We start from the raw sequence: 21499 nt of genomic DNA, 5'->3' as shown, positions 1-21499 counted from the left end.
ATGTGTGGGGTCAGGAGGGGTTTACAAGGTGGAAGTAGCAGAGCCGTGTGTATACGAGGTGTATGGAGCGGAGCCGTGTGTGCACGAGGTGTACCGGAGCAGAGCCGTGTGTGTACGAGGTATACCGGAGCAGAGCCGTGTATGTACGAGGTGTACCGGAGCAGAGCCGTGTATGTACGAGGTGTACGGAGCGGAGTCATGTGTGTACAAAATGTATGGAGCGGAGCGATGTGTGTACGAAGTGTACGGTGCAGAGCCGCATGTGTACGAGGTGTACAGAGCGGAGCCATGTGTGTACGAGGTGTACGGTGCAGAGCCATGTGTGTATGAGGTGTGCAGAGCCGCATGTGTACGTGGTGTACGGAGAGGAGCCGTGTGTATGAGGTGTAAGGAGCGGAGCCGCGTGTGTACGAGGTGTACCAGAGCAGAGCCGTGTGTGTACGAGGTGTACCGGAGCAGAGCCGTGTGTGTACGAGGTGTACGGAGCGGAGCCATGTGTGTACAAAATGTATGGAGCGGAGTGATGTGTGTACGATATGTACGGTGCAGAGCCGCATGTGTCCGAGGTGTACAGAGCGGAGCCATGTGTGTACGAGGTGTACGGTGCTGAGCCATGTGTGTATGAGGTGTGCAGAGCCGCATGTGTATGTGGTGTATGGAGTGGAGCTGTGTGTGTATGAGGTGTAAGGAGCAGAGCCACGTGTGTACGAGGTGTAAGGAGCAGAGCCGCGTGTGTACGAGGTGTACCGGAGCAGAAACATGTGTGTTCGAGGTGTACCGGAGCAGAGCCGTGTGTGTACAAGGTGTATGGAGCGAAGCCGTGTGTGTACGAGGTGTACGGAGTGGAGCCATGTGTGTACGAAGTGTACGGTGCGGAGCCGCATGTGTACGAGGTATACAGAGCGGAGCCGTGTGTGTACGAGGTGTACAGAGCGGAGCCGTGTGTGTACGAGGTGTACGGAACGGAGCCCTGTGTGTACGGAGCTGAGCCGTGTGTTTATGGAGCGGAGTAGAGCCGGGGGTGTACAAGGTGTATGGAGAGGAGACGTGTGTGTACGAGGCATACAAAACGGAGCCGTGCGTGTACGAGGTGTATGGTGGGGAGCATTTATACCTCCCGAGTCCCAACCGTCCCGGATCCAGCGAGACAGTCCCGATTTTGAGAGAGAGAGACTGCCCCAGCCGGGAGCTTACTTTTTCCGCGGACATAGGAGTACACAGCGGAGCCCTAAGGAGCACTTTAAAACTCGCACGTAACGTTCTACCGGAAGTGACGTGCTGGAATCTGACCAGAAATGAGGTAATTTCGGGAGGATATTGTGACGGAACCATGGAGGCACATCAGGGAATGCTTCAGATCCATCACCGTGTCCTCCTCTGACAGAGCTGACAGCGTGATCGCCTTGGAATCGGGGATGTCGGCCATGTGAGTGGATCATGATATGTCCTGCACCAGGAGGCTCAGGTGGGCATTACAATCTGAGCCGGGCTGCAATAGTATCTTTATAGAATATTTATTTCTTTGTTTCTCTCTCTCTGTTCTTTCTCTCTAATCTTTTTTTTCTCTCTCTGTTCTCATTCTTTCCCCTCTTTCTTTCTGTCTCTGTTCTTTCTCTCTCTGTCTGTTCTCTCTTTCCTCTCTTTCTTTCTCTCTGTTCTTTCTTTCTCTCTCTCTTTCTTTCCCCTCTTTCTTTTTCTCAAACTCTCTCCCTGTTCTTTTTTCTGTCCACTCTTTTTCTCTCTGTTTTTTCTTTCTTTCCCCTCTTTCTTTCTCTCTCCCTCTCTGTTCTTTTTTCCCCTTTCTTTCTTTCTCTCTCTCTCCTTTTTTCTGTCCACTCTTTCTTTCTCTCTGTTCTTTTTCTTTCTTTTTTCTTTCTCTCTGTTCTTTCTTTCCCCTCTTTCTTTTTCTCTTTGTTCTTTCCCCTCTTTCTTTCTTTACCCTCTTTCTTTCTCTTTCTCTCTGTTCTTTTCTTTCTCTATGTTCTTCCTTTCTTTCTCTCTGTTCTTTATTTCCCCTCTTTCTTTCTCTCTGTTCTTTCTTTCTCTCTGTTTTCTTTCTCTCTGTTCTTTCTTTCTCTCTGTTCTTTCTTTCTCTCTGTTCTTTCTTTCTCTCTCTGTTTCTTTCTCTTTCTGTTCTTCCTTTCTTTTTCTCTGTTCTTTCTTTCTCTGTTCTTTATTTCCCCTCTTTCTTTCTTTATTTCTTTCTCTGTTCTTTCTTTCTCTCTTTCTGTTCTCTCTCTATTCTTTCTTTCTCTCTCTCTTCTTTCTTTCATGCGTACACTACTAATCAATAGCCTCCTTCACATGAACGTGCTTTGTCACAGAGCGAGTGTCCGTGTGGATCACATGCGTGTCCGTGTTATCCACACGGAGACAAGTCCATTTTTGGCCGGCACCACGGATGTCACACGGCATGAATCGTGGTATGTGTTAAAGGGGGGGTCCACTGAGACTCTTTCGCCCGGGGCCCTCAAATACCTGGAGCCGGCCCTGCGAAAGGCCATAGGCTATAATGGTGCTGGCAGAGCAAACGTGCCTCTACTATTCATTATTTTTGGGGTTATACACCTACTGGAGGCAGGCACTCAGACGCAGTCTACTATGTACAACTGGGCCATAGGCTATAATGGTGCCGCCACAGCGCCCGTGCCTCTATTGTGCATCATTTTTGGGCTTAAACACCTACTGGAGATGGACACCCAGACACAGTCTACTACGGCCAACGGGGCCATAGGCTATAATGGTGCCGCGACAGCAACCGTGCCTCTATTGTGCATCATTTTTGGGCTTAAACGCCTACTGGAGATAGACACCCAGACACAGTCTACTACGGCCAACGGGGCCATAGGCTATAATGATGCTGGCAGAGCGAACGTACCTTTCCTGTGTATAATTTTCGGGTTCATACGCCTACTGGAAGTGGACACTCAGACGCAGTCTATTTACAGGTGAAGTGTAATCACTTACAATCCACCAACGTTACCCATGGTTCAGCTGCTCTAGGAGCGCTTTTTCTTTCTTTTCTAGCTTTAGATAAACTGAGCGCTGCAGTTTCTAGAAAGTGATTTTGTTTCCAGGAGCAGCCATCAGTGGGAATGTAATAGCTTAGTGTGATACCAGTGTGATATCAGCTCGAAAAGCACGAAACCTACGATAAATGTCTGAATATACATGAGAATAATTATAGCAATAGGCTGCAGATTGGAAGCATTTGTGTCAGATCATAAAACTATTCTGTATAAAACAAAACAAAAATTCCTACAGCAGAAAAACAAGTAAATCAGTAAAAGCTTTTACAGGATCTGAGCATCAGCTGATGGTGAACGAACCCCTCTCAATTACCCTTCAAACAGAATTAACTTCATATGACGCTCGGCTCCCAGATTTTAAACAAACATGAAAGTTAAGCAGATGCAGAAGTAACAGAATGCGGCTCCATGATTGTTCTCTGTGGCACTCCATGCTAATGATCCCCCTTGATTATGGTCACCTTGCTCCTAGGGCTGAGTGATTGGAATAATTTTGGGTGTAAACAGCAATTTGGTGACATTGTGAGCTCTAGCAAGGACAAATGTGCTTCCAGGGCATGTCTGCAGAGGTATGGCCATGGGACACACGGCAGCCATCAAATCTAGCAGATTTATGGGATCTAAGTGCTACAGGGAAGCAGAGTAGCCCAGGAGATGTGCGTTTTTTAAGTTTGAGAATTGATCATCATTGGGGCACCCAGTTCTGTTTGACTACACAGGTTAAAGACAAATGGGGGCAGCATTTCACTAGCATTATGGCTCAGCGGTTAGCATGCTGTCACCTTGCAGATCTGGGGTCCTCCTGGGTTCAAATCCTAAGGACAACATCTACAAGGAGTTTGTATGTTCTCCCCATGTTTGGGTGGGTTTCCTCCGGGGTCTATGGTTTTCTCCCACACTCCAAACACATACTGATAGGGAATGTAGATTGTGAGCCCCAATGGGGATGCAACGGGCGCCCGGGTGTCAGCTCTGGTGAGGGGCTTTAACACTTTCGCACCCGGACGCTCCGTCACTATAAAAATAGGGTGTTTGTCTTGTGATGTGTTATGTCTGTGTGGTGCTGCACCCACCTGCTCATCAGGGATCTTTCTCAGTCTGTAACACCTTTGTATGCACAAGCAAACATGCTCAGAGTCCTGGTACTTTTCCAAATAAACTTTACTGGGTTCAGGTTTCTTCAGGATAATTACAGTCCATCCATTTTCCTTATACATCAGTATCTCGTCTCCTATACACTCCCTGGTCTGCCCCTTCTGCTTCTTCTCCTGCATCCTGGTATCCAAGCCCGAAGCTTCCCGAATCCTCCGACTAGCTATCTCCAAGTGTTCCCAATTCATATTCCTCATCCTGAGCGAATATCCAGTTGCTGCTTGCAACTATTGTATGGACCAGGGCCGGCTCCAGGTTTTTGAGGGCCCCGGGTGAAAGAGTCTCAGTGGGCACCCCCCTTTAGCACATACCACGATTCATGCTGTGTGACATCCGTGGTGCCGGCCAAAAACGGACTTGTCTCCGTGTGGATCACACGGACACGCATGTGATCCACACGGACACTCGCTCTGTGACAAAATACGTTCATGTGAAGGAGGCTATTGATTAGTAGTGTACGCATGAAAGAAAGAAGAAAGAGAGAAAGAAAGAAAGAATAGAGAGAGAGAACAGAAAGAGAGAAAGAAAGAACAGAGAGAAAGAAAGAAAGAGGGGAAATAAAGAACAGAGAAAGAAAGAACAGAGAAAAAGAAAGGAAGAACAGAGAGAGAAAGAAACAGGGAGAGAAAGAAAGAAAGAAAGAAAAGAGGTAGAGAGAAAAAGAAAGCGGGGAAAGAACAGAGAGAAAGAAATAGGGGAAAGAAAGAAAGAAAGAAAGAAAGAAAAAGAAAGAACAGAGAGAAAGAGAGGAAAGAGAGAACAGACAGAGAGAGAAAGAAAGAGGGGAAAGAAAGAGAACAGAGAGAGCGAAAGAAAGAACAGAGAGAGAGAAAAAAAGATTAGAGAGAAAGAACAGAGAGAGAGAAACAAAGAAAGAAATATTCTATAAAGATACTATTGCAGCCTGGCTCCCATTGCAATGCCCACCTGAGCCTCCTGGTGCAGGACATATCATGATCCGCTCACATGGCTGACATCCCCGATTCCAAGGCAATCCCGCTGTCCGCTCTGCTCTGTCTGAGGAGGACACGGTGATGGATCTGAAGCATTCCCTGAAGTGCCTCCATGGTTCCGTCACAATATCCTCCCGAAATTACCTCATTTCTGGTCAGATTCCAGCACGTCACTTCCGGTAGAATGTTACGTGCGAGTTTTAAAGTGCTCCTTGGGGCTCCGCTGTGTACTCCTATGTCTGCGGAAAAAGTAAGCTCCCGGCTGGGGCAGTCTCTCTCTCAAAATCGGGACTGTCTCGCTGGATCCGGGATGGTTGGGACTCGGGAGGTATAAATGCTCCCCACCATACACCTCGTACACGCACGGCTCCGCTTTGTATGCCTCGTACACACACGTCTCCGCTCCATACACCTTGTACACCCCCGGGCTCTGCTCCGCTCCATAAACACACGGCTCAGCTCCGTACACACAGGGCTCCGTTCCGTACACCTCGTACACACACGGCTCCGCTCCGTACACCTAGTACACACACGGCTCTGCTCCGTACTCCTCGTACACATGCGGCTCCGCACCGTACACTTCGTACACACATGGCTCCGCTCCGTACACCTCGTACACACACGGCTTCGCTCCGTACACCTCGTACACGCACGGCTCTGCTCTGGTACACCTCGTACACACATGGCTCTGCTCCGGTACACCCCGTACACACACGGCTCTGCTCCGGTACACCTCGTATGCACACGGCTCTGCTCCGGTACACCTCATGCACACACGGCTCCGCCCCTTACACCTCGTATACACACGGCTCTGCTCCGTACACCTTGTACACAAGGCTCAGCTCCGTACACCTCGTACACACACGGCTCTGCTACATCCACCTTGTAAACCCCTCCTGACCTCACACATAAGTACACACACAGCTCTGCTACATCCACCTTGTAAACCCCTCCTGACCCCACACATAAACTTTACCTCATCCAGACCAGCACCATAATGACGTGACCAGCATAGCAGAGTTCTGCAGCCACCCTGATCATGTGACCCCTGACTCCTCCCCTCCTGTGACCTCATCACAGGTCCTGTGCCGCACACAAGATTACAGCCGAAGCGATGATCATTGCTGGCTGTAAGGGACTGCGTGGGTCGCTCGGGGAGGGTGAAGGATTGGGTTGGTACATGGGGGGCGTGGCGGCACAGGCAGGTATCCCAGACCTCGTGAGTGGGCCCCCCGTCTCGCCAGGGCCCCGGCACTTGCCCGGGTGCGCCGGGTGCTGACGCCGGCCCTGGTTATGTGTTTTATGAATTTAATGTGTGTTTGTATAATCCCTATGTAATCTGTTATGGTAATGTGTAGAATAGCGGGGCACATGACAAAACCCCATGATAGTGTATAAAGACAAGTGTTTATAGATAAAAGGAAGCAAGGATTATTAGTAATATACGGTAGGAGATAGGAAATAGATAAGGAATAGTTAATGTTAGGTACAAGCCCACAGATGGGAGGGGAATAGTGTTAATAAAAGGAAAGGTACTTTCTGGTTATGCGTGGGTTAGGAGTAGTGGAAGGTTTAGGCAAGTTGAGTGGGCTGCTAGGGCCAACATGGACCTATTACTCGGGGCACTGGATTGGCATACAACTCCTACATGCGGATCTATTTGTCTGGCTGGTAACTTGAGATTGGTGTCGGGGCCATCGGTCACATCACACCTGCAGGGGAAGATGGACATGGATCCTCAAAGGTGGAGGTTGATGGAATCTGGGTACACTGCCATCTGTGAAGGGATCCCTAGAGGTAGTGGAAACAGCAGGAAAAGGGATGCCCTATCAGGAACGAGTGTTATGCCCGGTTAATTAGGGAAAGACTGTAACCTGTTGTGACCAATCCCACATGCTCCACTCTAAGGACTGTGAACTGTTCAGTAAGAGCTTGACTCTTGAAAAGCACTTGGTGTCCACTGGATTGTGTGCGGCGGTTCCTGAAAATGGAAGCCTGGAGTCAGCAGAGGTCTAGGGCCCACAAGTGAGTGTGATGCACCCCACACCTAACAACATACTGGGAATCGGAAACAATTTTTCTGTAGGGTGCCAGAGCGTGCAGGAGCTACAGCTCGCCCATGACTACCTTGCTCGGGCACCTTACAGTTGCACCGCTATGATCTTGGGATTGCTCAAGGTCTCAATGATGGACCGGGGGAAACTCTTTGATTTATGCCATGGTTGAAAGAAGAAATCATATGACCTCATGTAACTAGGAAATAAATAACGAACTCACATAGAACAGAAAGATACAAAACTAATTACGGTATAGATTTAATAAATCCCTTCTGAGAATACACTTACCACAAAGGGCATCTGATTACAGTGTGTCCAAATACTGTACCTCCCAAGTGGGGAGATGTCCCCTCCTTCTGAGGACTATAGTTCTTATGTATACCCTTGGTTTTGTTTTTGTTTTTTTAATGTCATGTACTGTACCTCCCAACACTCAGTTATTATCACCCCAGGAAGCTGAATTAATAGAAGGCTATCCATGCTAGGTTTATCAGAATGTTAGTTGTGTTGTTTGAAGAGGTCCTTTTTAAAGAAGCACTCCCATTACATTAGCACGGTGTACTTACAATTGCTCATTTTTCCCTTCTACCCAGTTAATTCTTCTCTTTTCCATTAGGTCTCTGACATCACATGATTAAAATCTGACGAGCTGAATCCTTCTAAGCTCTATGTAGAAACAGGAAGAGTCTTTTACCTGCATTACTCATGAGTCACTGCAAAAATCTCTGGCAGAGGGGAGAAGGGAACTGCTGGGTCAGGGATTGAAGAGAGGGATGACACATGGTGGAAAAAAAGAGACTTCATGTTTCTGCATAGAGCAGAGAAAAGAGAACCATTAACTGGGTAGAAAGGCAAAATGAGCAATTGTAAGTACATAGTGCTATAGAATATGATGACTGCAATATATTAAGAGGATAAAAACTTTGATGGGAGGAGGAGGGCTTCTTTAATTGACTATTGGGATCCCCCTCCTCCGTGATGGTATGTAGTGTCTAATACAAAGCACTGATTCATCGTCCATCATATTACCTATACAGCAAATTATAGAAAAATCCTCTTTCCCAGAGGATCCTTGTGTTTTGTCCACTTGAGGTTGAAGTTAATTTAGAGCTTGATTATCTGAAGATGATACTTCAGAAAATGATCATCACTTCACTTATCATTTTACTTTCTGATTTTCTGGTCATTTTTTAATCTTCACAGATGCTGTGGATAAGTCTGCTGAAAATCCAACAAGCTTTCTGAGGATGACTTGCTTTGCAATGGGTAATATCCCAGACTGTGTACTTGGCGCTTTACTATAGGGGCTTCACTTTTGCCATTTTTTTCAAGGGTAAAAGAGCTTTGCACTTTCTATTACTAGCAAAGTGAATGAGATTTCTGAAATCTCATGCACGTGCTGCTTTTTTTTTCCTTGCAGATTTCAGTGATCAAAGTGATTTTTTTTCAACTCAGGAGCATGTCAATTCTTTCAGCGTTTTTTACCCCTTTAAATTAATGGGGAAAAAAATTCAAGTAAAAACCCGTCAAACAGGCATGTATTTTACACTGATTTTTTACTGCCAACAGTTTGGTTTATGGTAAAGAAAAATCACTTTGGGGACTCTCTTGGGATGCTCTACAACATAGTGAAACCCCTCTGGGGTGGAAGTAGGGGGAAAAGAAAAAAATTCACAAAATCAGAAATAAACTAAACTTAACCCGAGGGAAAAAAAAAAAAACAAGAAAAAAACAAAATGAGCAGATACCCTACAGCACATAAATAAGTAAATAGTAATAATAATACATATAGATAGCATGGGGTACTTGGTGAATTTTATTTTAATGGAAAAAGCATAAAAGCTATCCCTCCATGACAAAGTGTACCTATCGGGACGGTTTTGTTCCAGGACTGAATGAGACACCCATCCATGGGAAGCTATATAGATACTAAACATGGGCATAGGCCTTATTGGTGCTAATTATCTAGTTCTTACTCCTCAATGCCCCCTCTCTACCCTCCATGTTTTTTAAACTTTTTTTGGTATCCATGTTTAACCTTCTTTGTTAATATATACTAGGATAGGATATACTTTTATTTGCTATTATTTTGGTCCCGTTCACATCTCTTTTGTTCGTGTTTTTAATGGTTAAAACCACAGAAAATCTGCATGAAAATCAACTTGTAAGATGATCAGAAAATGACAGCATGTGTGAATCCACCTCGCATCCCAGGACGTTATTTTATTGATCTTATAAGGATGTTCTTTCTTAGGTCACCACAAAATGGAATGAAGTTAGAAGATGTTGTTTCTACTTACATAGCAGGATAATAATACAGATGAGAATGGCAATTATTGCTCCTGTGCCCAGCCTGGTGGCAGCCACCGCTCCAATAGTTGTACAGTCTCCATTCTCATCGCAGGGGCAGACCTTGACCCTGATGACAGACTTGTTGTACAAGGGTGGGTTCCCCGAGTCTGTCACAATGATGGGGACCTCGTACACTCCCGATTCCAAATACCCAATCTGCAGGCTGAGGCGCGCATAGTTACCTGAAATGACCACAAGATGGTGGCAGAACAACACATAAGACTTTCTTGTTGCAAGTTTTCTTCCCCATACAGAAGTAATGCAAATGTACCCTCTAGGGACACCAATAGAAATATTACCAAAATCCCACCCAATTATGGCCATGTGTCAGTAAACCACAAGTAGTACTGGCATTTTCTTATTTCACTTTGTTGCCATTATTGCATCTGGATCCCTTGCCATATTAGTTGCCGCTCACTCCTGCAGCAAGCTTTTCAACAACTAATGCCAAAAAAGTAACCTCCATATTCAACCTCTCCCTCCACCCTTCTCTTCCAAGACTGGGTAATATTATTAAAGGGTTATTTTTAGAATTGCAACTTATTCCATCCATAGGATAGGGGAAGACTGATTGCATGGGTTCCTGACTTCTGTTACCCCCAGCAATCCCAAGATCAGTGGTCTGGAACCACAATAACGGGGCTCTGCAGACCCGTGATGGAGCACAGGCGGGCCTGTTCAACCTTCACGCCATTCATTAGTTATGACCAATGCTTTGGGCAAAGGATTTTTGACTTTTTGTGCACCAATCTTGCGTCTTTTCAAAAGTTGGCATGGTTAGCTACGCAAATGAAGGTGTAGTCAGTTTTAGAAATGTTTTTAAAGTTATGAAAAAATTGGCAAACACAATCCGGACAGAAGAGTGATATCTCAAAAGTGTGACACTTTGATAAATTTGGTGCAAAAAAACAGCAACATTGCTACAAGGAAAAACTACTTTAAAAAGTCCTCACTTAACGCCTCCACCCCCAAATATTTCTGGGAGCGCTGCACTCCGCATTCTCCAGCAGAGACCGGTTCTCGGGATCACCGCGGATCTCATCAGTTAGACACCCAGTAAGATATGTATTTCCATTGACAAATTGTGAACCATTGGAAGGTAACCTCTGTGATAACCTCCACAACTCACCATTTATTCTGTTGATAGTCCAGTTCCGTCTTATGGTGGAAGGAACAGTTGGAAGTTCAAAAACAAAGGGGTCCCCGCTGGGCTTGCGATCCATATCTGTAGCGGTGATGTTTATACCGCGGGAGTTGAACCTCTCACAAATCTGGGCCTCTTTGGGGAGCAGTTCAGGGGCGTTGTCATTAATGTCAATGAGCTGTATTTGCAGTGTGCCAGTGCCACTAGCAGGGGGCACTCCTATGAGCAGGAAGAAAAAACAAGCGTTACCTTTTTGTTTCTTTTTTTTTTTGGCTAGCTCACAACGTAAATGAAGTTCTCCACTTATGTATAGACCCTAAGGATATTGTGGAAATTATATAGCCCATTCCAGTAGGGGGCGCTGCAGGAGAGCGTACAGAGCCCCCCCACCCACTCCCAATACGTGTACGGAGATACTCATCAGACTGGGGTGTAAAGTTGTGCCAAACTGCATGCGGATGACATAAAAGAGGCAACCATATTGACGTGATCTGGTCATAGTGTGCATATCTTTTATTTTATTATCATACCACCCCTGTTTATTTTATTTACAGTCCCCTCTGCATTTACCACGTTGACCTCCATTGTAAAACTTCTGAATACCCATTATTATATGGCCATCACTCCGCAACCAAATACTAAGAGTTTCCAATTCTGTTCAAGGAACATCTACTATGTTGTATCAGTTATGCACGAGCGTTGATTCTCTTATGCGAGAGAATGGTATTGATTATGTTCCGATCCGAGTGTTAGCTTTGTGTGATACGACTCTCTTGAATGAGAGAACAGGTGCACAGGAGATGGAGAACAAGATTTCGCCATCTTCTCCATTGTGTGAGTCTGCGGTATTTCTTTTTTCCTGATCAACACTGCCCTATACCATAACATTGGTCCGAGTGCAATCCTATAAAACATCAGATAGCACTCGGTTGGGTCATACACTTGTGTGGGCGAGCCCTTACATGCACGATCTGACCCGTTGGGAATATAAATGATGTTGATTCTTCTACATCTGGCCCCACTGCTGGAGAACTCACCATTGTCAGTGGCCAGGAATTTGGCCTCATAGATATCATCTTTAACAAAAGGGGATTCACGATCCAACACGGCGGTAGTAAACACCTGCCCGTTTGTGGTATTGATAGCGAGCCAGTTTGCAGGATCGTGCAATTTGGTGTATCTGAAGAGGAAACAGGATAAAGCAAAATAAGAAAAAAAAAAAAAATAAGAGTATACCGGTTACTTCCCCAGCCTGCAGGTCTCCTGTCATCAATCCGAACGGCTCCACTTAAAACAACTTTGGCTGCCAATTGTGAGCCGTGCGCTCTGCTGCTGGGCGCCTAGGGAAAGACATTGGTCAATGCAAAGTGGTTTTTCTCCGGCTACAATTGAATCTGAGCATGGTTGGATGGTGCCCAAGACTTTATATTGAGATGGAGCCAGCCCAAAAGGCTCAGCTTTTAAAACTTCAGACGGTTTCACTAACGCAGGCTCCCAAACTCATTAAAACAACCCATGGTTATAGATGGAACCAATTTTCTTTTAAGATTGACCTGAACAGGTATGCTGAGATACTGCATGAATAGGCTCCGGAGCGGTGTGCGGTGTTCATTACCTGCCATGGCAGGCAACAAAGGAAAGAACACCGCCAAGGATAAAGGATGAGGATTTTCTCCATGTTTTCTTCAATTACGTTACCTGATTCTCCTAGTAAATTGCACAGTGCATCATCTGCTTCTCTATGGGGTGTGACTACATAGTGCAGCTGGAGTTTCTCTTTCATTATATCAAGTAGATTCCATTAAGGACAAAGATGAAAAGTCTTCCCATTCTCAAAAGTCTTACAATATTTTATGCCATCGTGCAAAATAATATCCTGTTGTATTACCCCTATGTATGGGACAGATGTACCAGCAGTGTCCCCTATAGGATGCATGCATTCGGAAAATAATAAAAATAGAGTCAATAGCAAAACCTTGTTTTCTAAGCGCACAGACATAGAAAATATTATAACCATCTTGTTTGGTTGGATACGGAGACTCGTTGTGCGTGATAATCTTACGTAAAGAGGTTGGCAGCTATTTATTGATGGCCTATTCTTAAGCAACAATAGCCGCGTGATGGGGGTGCGACACCCGTCATTTCCGCCGATCAGTTGTTCTAGCGATGGCCGGAAGTTCTCAGATGATGCCAGGAATGCAGCAAAACTATAGGATTCACCCCCTAGTCATTTCAAAAAGGGGTGGATCTGCAGTACCTGGCCACGGCCACTATAGAAATGATGGAGCTGTTGTTTTCTGGCAGAATCCAAGAACTTCCGACCTTCGCTGGCAGCTGATCAGTGGGGGTGTCACACCTTCACAGATAAGGTATCTATGCCCTATTCTAAGGATAGGCCATCAATAAAAAATTAGTAGGCAACCCCTTCAAATTCTCTAAATTGAGGTTGAGACTAGAGTTGAGCGACTTTGGTCGGATCGAGTTTCGTGAAACCCGAATGAAACAAAATTTGTTTCGGATTAAACTGGTCCGACTAGGGCAAAAAAAAGTCGGAGTTCCGTCCGAAACCCGACCCCAATGCAAGTCAATGGGAAATAAAAGTCGACATTGAGCGGATGATCCACTCAATGCCGACTTTTATTTCCCATTGACTTGCATTGGGGTCGGGTTTCGGACGAAACTCCGACTTTTTTTGCTGTAGTCGGGCCAGTTTCATCTGAAACAAATTTTGTTTCATGAAACCCGATCCGACTAAAGTCGCTCAACTCTAGTTGAGACCACTAAATAACAAACACACTTTTTTCACAGATTAACAATGCAAGTGAAAATAAGAAACTTTGTCCCCTTATCAGTCACTTATTATCTTCTCCACTCATCAATCACAAAAATCCTCAAATCTGTCTGAAAATCTTTCTTCAGTGAACAATCAAATTACACTTTTTTTTTTACACGCTGGACTCTATGGCTTTTTTAATCTTTAATTTCATCTTGTGTCAGAAAATAACACATGTACATAGCTAAAATAGCCAGATCCCAACCTTAACTTTTGTATTGAAGTGTCAAATGAGCGTGTGCAAAGGTCATTGTGAAAGGAGGAGAGCAGGGGCAGCTGTGACATCGCTATTGTGATGGATGGATTCTGTGTATAGAGGTGTTACCTGTCATTGTAATCCTGCCTCTGATGATAGTGAGACTAGTGAAAACTCTTCCTGAAAGAAAATTAAGTGTGATTCCAAAAAAAAGCCCCAGCGGCCTGTGTAAAAATTGCAGAATATTTTTTTTTTAATAAAGAATGTAAAAAAAAAAACATTGTCAACAATTTGTGAAAAACTACAGGTAACGCAAAAACCTAATTCAATCAATAGGTAATTTCCTGATGATACACTCCCTTTTAGCTGAGTGCACTAATTTGGCTAAATGCCAGCATATAGGCTCATATTTCATTATATCTCTGCAGCATCATTTAGTTCTAGGACTATATTCACACATAATTATTTCAGTATTTGTAATCCAAAATCAGAAATGGAGGCTACAGAGAAAACCATCATTGATTCACTCCTGTTGTGTGTTTTGGAGCAACTCCTGGTTTTGGCCAAATATTAGGTTGGTGGAGCTAGAAAAGCCCATGACCAATGAAAGCCTAATAGGGCACAGATTTTTGGGATATTTAGAGATAATTGGTCTGTGTAAATGAGAAAAGTGATTTTGATAAGTCTCAGTTGGACGGTCATCGTGTGTCTATGGTGGAGTTTCAGTCATGGTAAGCTCATTATTTTAATGGCAGATTAGTTTCCTAAAGGAATAGTTCTCACTTATTAGGGAAAAAAAGGACTGTGTGATGACCGTACTGAAAATGCAAATATTGGTTTGTTCTTCAGCCAAAATTGTTATGTGTCATAACACGAAATAAAGTGAGAGAGAGAACGGAAAAGGCAATTCATATATTCAGGTAAGGCCTCATGCACACCTGCAAGTTGTGCCGAGCTCAAACACAGAATTCACACAGAAAAAGGGTAACGTGCGCCATCAAATGTTGTGTTATGGTCCGGAATTTCAGGAAATCTGTACTCATCCATACAGCTTCTTCTACATGACTTTGTCATATCTTTGAGGACTTAGTTCATTCACCCTTACGCCTAGGATAACCGACAGCTTTCTCTGACAACCCTCTATACACATGGGCCCGACTCATCAAGCTCTCACCCTGAATTCTGTCATAAAAGCTTTGAAAACTCGCAAAATGTAGGTGCTACTCAGAGCTGTGGCTCCATTTTGTAACTTCGGGCCAGATTCTCCCAGCTCCGCCAATATGGGTGGTGGTGGGGAATGCTTGGAGTGTGACTAAGTCAGAAATCTTTCTCCACTAGGGACTGGAGTAGGATCTGTAGCGAGATGCACACAGAGGTGCATGCCACTCAGCGTGCGGTCCTGATTCATGAAGAGGCATAAAAGGGGTTACATAATTTAAATGTGTTCGTTTTTCTAACTGATGAATCGTGGCCCCTATAAGGGCCAGAGTTTAAAGAGGGAAGGAGAGTAGAAGGGGTATAAAAGCTGGAGTGTGCAAAAGAAAAAAAAGATTAGATTCAGCTTTGTTCACTGTGGATACAGCGAGATCCGAGCAAGGATACGTCTCCACCCAGACGTCTTGTAGCAATCCAAGGAAGGAAAAAAGAGAGATCCAGCTCAGGAAATAAAAGTCCAAATATTTCTTTATTCATTCCATTAAAATGCTATGATCGTCACTACGGTTTTTTACCCTGGCATGGGATAACCGCATAAGGGGATACCCAGAGGATCTGAACGCGTTTCGAGCGCTCTGCGCTCTTAGACTCAGAATAACCTCAAGGAAGTACCTAAGCAGCATATTAAGACAATACACAGGTTCACTTAATTAATTAATTGAAAAACAAAAAACAAAAAGAAACAAAATATATAAAGAAAATGCAGGAAATAATTTTACATATAACAAAGAAAAACAATAAAAATATATACATATAATTAATAATAAAGCATGAACTCCTTTCTTAAATTCATACCCATCGGTACTCGTGTATCGAGAAGGTAGATCCAATATGCCTCGCTATCCCGTAAAAACTTCCCTCTATCACCACTTTGGATTCTTTTTCTGATTTGTTCTATAGCATAAATTTTATCCCATGCCAGGGTAAAAAAACGCAATGGCGATCATAGCAGCCATATTTGCATTTTAATGGAATGAATAAAGAAATATTTGGACTTTTATTTCCTGAGCTGGATCTCCCTTTTTTCCTTCCTTGGATAAGAGCTGGAGTGGCATGTGCCGTTTATTTCTGCCATCTTGGTGATAGGGCACCCATCCATTCTTCTGCCGCTCTTAGTTTTGTTATCTGACTTGTGGCTTTGTCTTTGATCCTCTGACAGATGTGACATTGGGGCATTTTAGTCCTAATCAATTTTCCATTAAAATTCAAACTGAAGATCAGTAGAAGAAAGATGACAAAAAAAAGACCTCCACTCACAACAGGTTATGGTAATTTGGTCAGTTTTTGGCTATTGGGCTTACTAGTGCTTCACTATTGCAAAAATACCTTTACACCTAAGTGACTTCTCAAAGATAAGATTTTCTGTTGGAATAAAACAATTTCCAGATGTCAATTTCACACAAAAAAAAAAAATAAGGAAAGAGGCGAGTATATCAAACCTGGAAAAAACAACCACAAAAGAGAACGAAACACCTTGTGACAGTATCGGCGATACAACCTAGAACAAATAAGAAGAAATTGCCTCGTTAACTGGGAATGTCTTTCTAAAGGCTTCATTATATGTCCAGAAGCGATAGGAAGGAGCCTCCATGAGTCAATATAATCATTTTCTCTGTCAGCCGGCCAGGCCCCCGAGTGAAGTGTCTGAACCACATAATGATTATAAAAATGTCACAAGTGAAGTGTGGGTAATTGGGCTTACACCAGCTGGACTCTGCTTTCTCTCACAGTCATAATATGAAAAAAGAAAAAAGGTAAAAAGTCATCATGGAACAGAGTTCTGGGATAGCATTAACGCTTCCCTTGCGTCTTCCTGTAGTTGACCCCCTTTTATTTTGGTCACCCCCCCAGAGACTGAATTACAGCAGTGAGGTATACAGGAGGCTTGCTGATCGCTTCTGCACCCTGACACAATTCAACAATGTTCTGAAATCTTAGACGCCGGCCTGACGGGCTGCTCCAAATCGTCGTTATGACAGAAAGGTCGTCACTTTGAAGACCCGGAGGATATCATTAGAACAAAGACACTGGGACAATGTCAGCTAATAAATGAAATAATGCACCGGCTGAATTCCCTGCAACCTCATAGAAGATTGATGGCAAAATACTACACCTGGTCCATCCAATTCACACTTACATTATTATTGCCTTTGTTACTTTTTTCTCTTAGGATAGATAGAGGTTTATTAGTCATTTACATTCACTTACTGTAGATTTTCCAGCCACATCTGCTGGAATTTTTTTCAAAGCTACAAATCTGCAGTTGAGTGAAAAAGTGTTTTCCCCCTTCCTGAATTCCTATTCTTTTACATGTTTGTCACACTTAAATATTAGACAAAGATGACAAGTAAATTTTAATTGAAGGTCTTTATTATTAAGAGAAGAAGAAATCCAAAACTACTGGGCCCCTCTGTGAAAAAGTGATTTCCACTTAGGCCGGGGTCACACTAACCGACGCAAAATACGGTCCGTAATTTACTGGCGTAATACGGATGAATGACCCCCTAAATAGCGCTCCGTATGTCATCCGTAAGCAAGGTGTGGTCGCGTATTTTGTACATGTCAGCATCCGTATGTAATCCGTATGGCATCCGTATGGCGAGATTTTCTCACCGCCTTGCAAAATGGACATATAATGGAGCCCTATGACAGGGTTTCTAACAAAAGCGAAATAATAGATATACACACATAAAATGTGTGGGCTTGTGTGCAAAATTTGGGAGTTGTAGTTGTTATTTTAAGGGGTTAATTCGTTGTTAAAAAATGTGTGGGCTTCCCATTGCCCTGTAGCGGTGGCGAATGGGTTAATCTAACAAAGGGTTAATGTCACCTTACAATCGAATGGTGACATTAACCCTTTGTTAGATTAACCCACTCGCCACCACTACAGGGCAATGGGAAGCCCACGCATTTTTTAACAACGAATTAACCCCTTAAAATAACAACTACAACTCCCAAATTTTGCACACAAACCCTCATCTAATTATTAGTCAGGGACATATAAAGAAAAACATGAAATTAAATGCTTTACTGAATGTAAACCATGTGTCATTTCATGTCGGGTTGGGGAATGATTTGATAGAAGCCGGCAATTTAATTAGCGGCTATTCTGCTATGAAGAACTCTGTGAAATATAAATATATATATGTTTGACACAATGACATGTATGTATACATATATATATATATATCTATAATAATAAATGCCCTAAGCAGCTTCCGCTTGTAACAACTTCCGTCCAGTTGTAACCGGTGACGTCACCGCACACCTCTTGCCATGTTAACCCTCAACACACACACTCCTCTCACCTTACACCATCTCCACTCACTCTTTCACTCCACATACGACCCTTTCTCTCACTCCGTCTCTCATACTCACGCCGTCATCGCCGCTGATCCACGATCCCCGACATCTTCTTCCGCCGGCGCCCTCCTGGATCCAGACGTCCTCCACGCCGGCGACATGTTCTTGCGGCGACGCCATTTTGGATCAGCGAAATTCTGCAATAGTCAAGATGGCGTCGCCGCAAGAACATGTCGCCGGCGTGGAGGACGTCGGGATCCAAAATGGCGTCGGCGAAAACTCGCGAGATTTCGCCGACGCCATTTTGGATCCCGACGTCGTCCACGCCGGCGACATGTTCTTCCGGCGACGCCATCTTGACTATCGCGGGATTTCACGATACTCAAGATGGCGTCGCCGCAAGAACATGTCGCCGGCGTGGACAACGTCTGGATCCAGGATGGCGCCGGCGGAAGATGTCGGGGATCGTGCAGCAGCGGCAATGACGGCGTGAGTATGAGAGACGGAGTGAGAGAAGGGGTCGTATGTGGAGTGAAGGAGTGAGTGGAGATGGTGAAAGGTGAGAGGAGTGTGTGTTGAGGAGTGTGTGTGTGTTGAGGGTTAACATGGCAAGAGGTGTGATGCTATCGCATCCTCCCGATGCGATAGCATCGGGCCATAATCTAGTATATGCTATGTGTATATATCTATTCTTTCGTTTCTTTATTAAACCTGTCAGTGTGAGTTTACTGTAGAGCACACTGAATTGCCGGCTTTTCTAAAAGACACCAGGTGCGTATTTCTCGCAAGTCAAATGTGTGGTCCGTGTGTAATGCGTATTTTTAGCGCACCCATAGACTTTCATTGGCGTACTACGGGCGTAGTACGCTGACAATCGCAGCATGCTGCGATTGGCACGGACCATAGAATACAGATGAGAAATATACGGCTGTTGGGAGCAAACCAATAGAGAATAATTTGTCCGTGTGTAATGCGTGCTTTTAACGCCTCTCACTCGTCCGTATTTCTCGCCAGTGTGACCCCGGCCTTAAACCTAATAACTGGTTACCCCACCCTTAGCAGCAATAACTGCAATCAAGCGTTTGTGATAACTGGCAATGAGTCTTTTACAACGCTCTGGAGGAATTTTGGCCCACTCATCTTTGCAAAATTAATCTAAAATATTTGCAACTTAGCCAATTAACGAAGGAACCAGAGGAAGAATTTTTTTTTTTATTTTGCCCAGACTCAATTTATATGGCTACTACTGTATGAACTGTTAGAACTTTTTAGTAGACAATGTTTGAATGCCTTTTTTGACATATATGGAGCCTTGCTCATTTAATACTTTTTTAAATCTGGGATAATTTAGCCAAGTTTATTTGCCTTTACCGGACAAAATAAAAAAAAAAAAAAAATTCCTTTCATTGGTTCCTTCTGTCCCGTTAATTGGCTAAAGCATGAATATTTTATATTAGTTTGAGATAGTCTTTTGACAAATTTGTTGTTGTCTTATTTGCTGCTAGCGAGTTTACATATACAAGCACCACTACCTACATACCGTAATTTATCTTCTCAGAATTGTTGTAATTCAGCTACATTGGAGGGTTTCCGAGCATGAACCACCTTTTTAAGGTCATGCCACAGCATCTCAATCAGATTAAGGTCAGGACTTTGACTAGGCCACTCCAAATTCTTCATTTAGTTTTTCTTAAGCCATTAAGCGGTGGACTTTCTGGTGTGTTTTAGATCATTGTCCTGCTGCATTAGCTTGAGGTCACGAACAGATGGCCGGACATTCTCCTTCAAGATTTTTTGGTAGACAGTAGAATTCATGGTTCCATTTACCACAGCAAGTCTTCCAGGTCCTGAAGCAGCAAAACAGCCCCAGACCATCACACTACCACCAGCATATATTACTGTTGGTTTGATGTTCTTTTTCTGAAATGCTGTGTTCCCTCTAAGCGAGATGTAATGGGACATACACGTTCCAAAAAGTTGTCTACAGAGTACGCTCCCAAAAATCTTGGGGGTTATCAAGATGTTTTCTGGCAAAAACTGAGATGAGCCTTTTTGTTTTATTGCTCAGTTGTGGTTTTCTTCTTGTAACTTTGCCATGCAGGCCATTTTTGCCCAGTCTCTTTCTTATGGTGGAGTCATGAGCACTGACATTAACTGAGGCAAGTGAGGTTTGCAGTTCTGTGGATGTTGTTGTGGGGTCTTTTGTGATCTCTTGAATGATTCGTCACTGCGCTCTTGGGGTAATTTTGATCGGCAGGCCACTCCTGGGATGGTTCACCACTGTTCCATATTTTTGCCATTTGTAGATAATGGCTCTCACTGTGGTTTGCTGGAGTTCCAAACATTTAGAAATGGCTTTATAACCTTTTCCAGACAGATAGATCTCAATTACTTTGTGTTATTTGTTCCAGAAAGTCCTTGTATTGAGGCATAATGTCTAGTTTTTGAGGAACTTTTGGTCTAATTCACTTTGTCAGGTTGGTCCTATTTAAGTAATTTCTTGATTGAGAACAGGTGTGGCAGTAATCAGGCCTGGGTCTGGCTAGGGAATTTGGACTCAGCTTCCCAAAGATGTGGTAAACCACAGTTAATTAATGTTTTGAGGGGGTGGGGGGATCTCTTTTTCACAAAGGGCCATGTAGGTTTGGATTTCTTTTTCCCTTAATAATAAAGACCTTCATTTAAAAACTGCACTTTGTGTTTACTTGTGTTATCTTTGTCTAATATTTAAATTTGTTTGGTGATCTGAAGCATGCAAATGAATAGGAAATTAGGAAGGGGTCAAACACTTTTTAACACAACTGTACTACACATTTCATAAAATAATATTTTCTGACATCGCTCCCGTTGCCCGTCAAGTAATTTCAATGGTTCTTATGTTCACTTCCCTCCTGGACCTTATTTAAAGCCTTAGTTCCTGATTCATCAAGACTTTTATGAACAATAGGGCATGTTTGAGTCAGATGCGCCTGATTCATTAAGAGGCGAATGAATCAGTCGTATCTTAAAAGACTATTTTTATTCCAGTCGTGGACTGGAGTAAGATTTGTGGTGTAAGGTACATCACAGCTTATCATGAATTAGACAAGCCGGCATTGCTAATCCCCATACCATCGTCTTTCTTCCTTAGGTCCACCCATTTAGCTACTGAAAGCTGCAAGATTCGTTGTATAAACATGTTGCAACTTTCCAAAGCGTTTTACACCATATTTCCGTCATAATCACTTTGGTCGGGCTGTGTTAAAGAAGTAAGGATCTAGTAAAG

At 43.7% G+C, this 21499-nt stretch overlaps 1 protein-coding gene across 1 annotated transcript in view; it reads right to left on the bottom strand.

The window, feature by feature from the left end:
- CDH4 (cadherin 4) overlaps window positions 1–21499 on the bottom strand; it is a 1048908-nt gene that overhangs the window by 13352 nt on the left and 1014057 nt on the right. The window contains exons 11-13 of the mRNA XM_073582496.1: window positions 11725–11867; window positions 10673–10906; window positions 9492–9725 (exon numbers count right to left, since the gene is read on the bottom strand). Of these exons, the coding sequence (XP_073438597.1) occupies window positions 9492–9725; window positions 10673–10906; window positions 11725–11867 (611 nt within the window). The remainder of the gene's footprint in view (window positions 1–9491; window positions 9726–10672; window positions 10907–11724; window positions 11868–21499) is intronic.

Source organism: Dendrobates tinctorius, unplaced genomic scaffold (genome assembly GCF_039654945.1).
Source record: "Dendrobates tinctorius isolate UK_male_01 unplaced genomic scaffold, ASM3965494v1 ptg000071l, whole genome shotgun sequence".
Classification (NCBI taxonomy): domain Eukaryota; kingdom Metazoa; phylum Chordata; class Amphibia; order Anura; family Dendrobatidae; genus Dendrobates; species Dendrobates tinctorius.
Note: the sequence above shows the minus strand (reverse complement) of the source record. Positions and strands in the feature narration are given on the sequence as shown.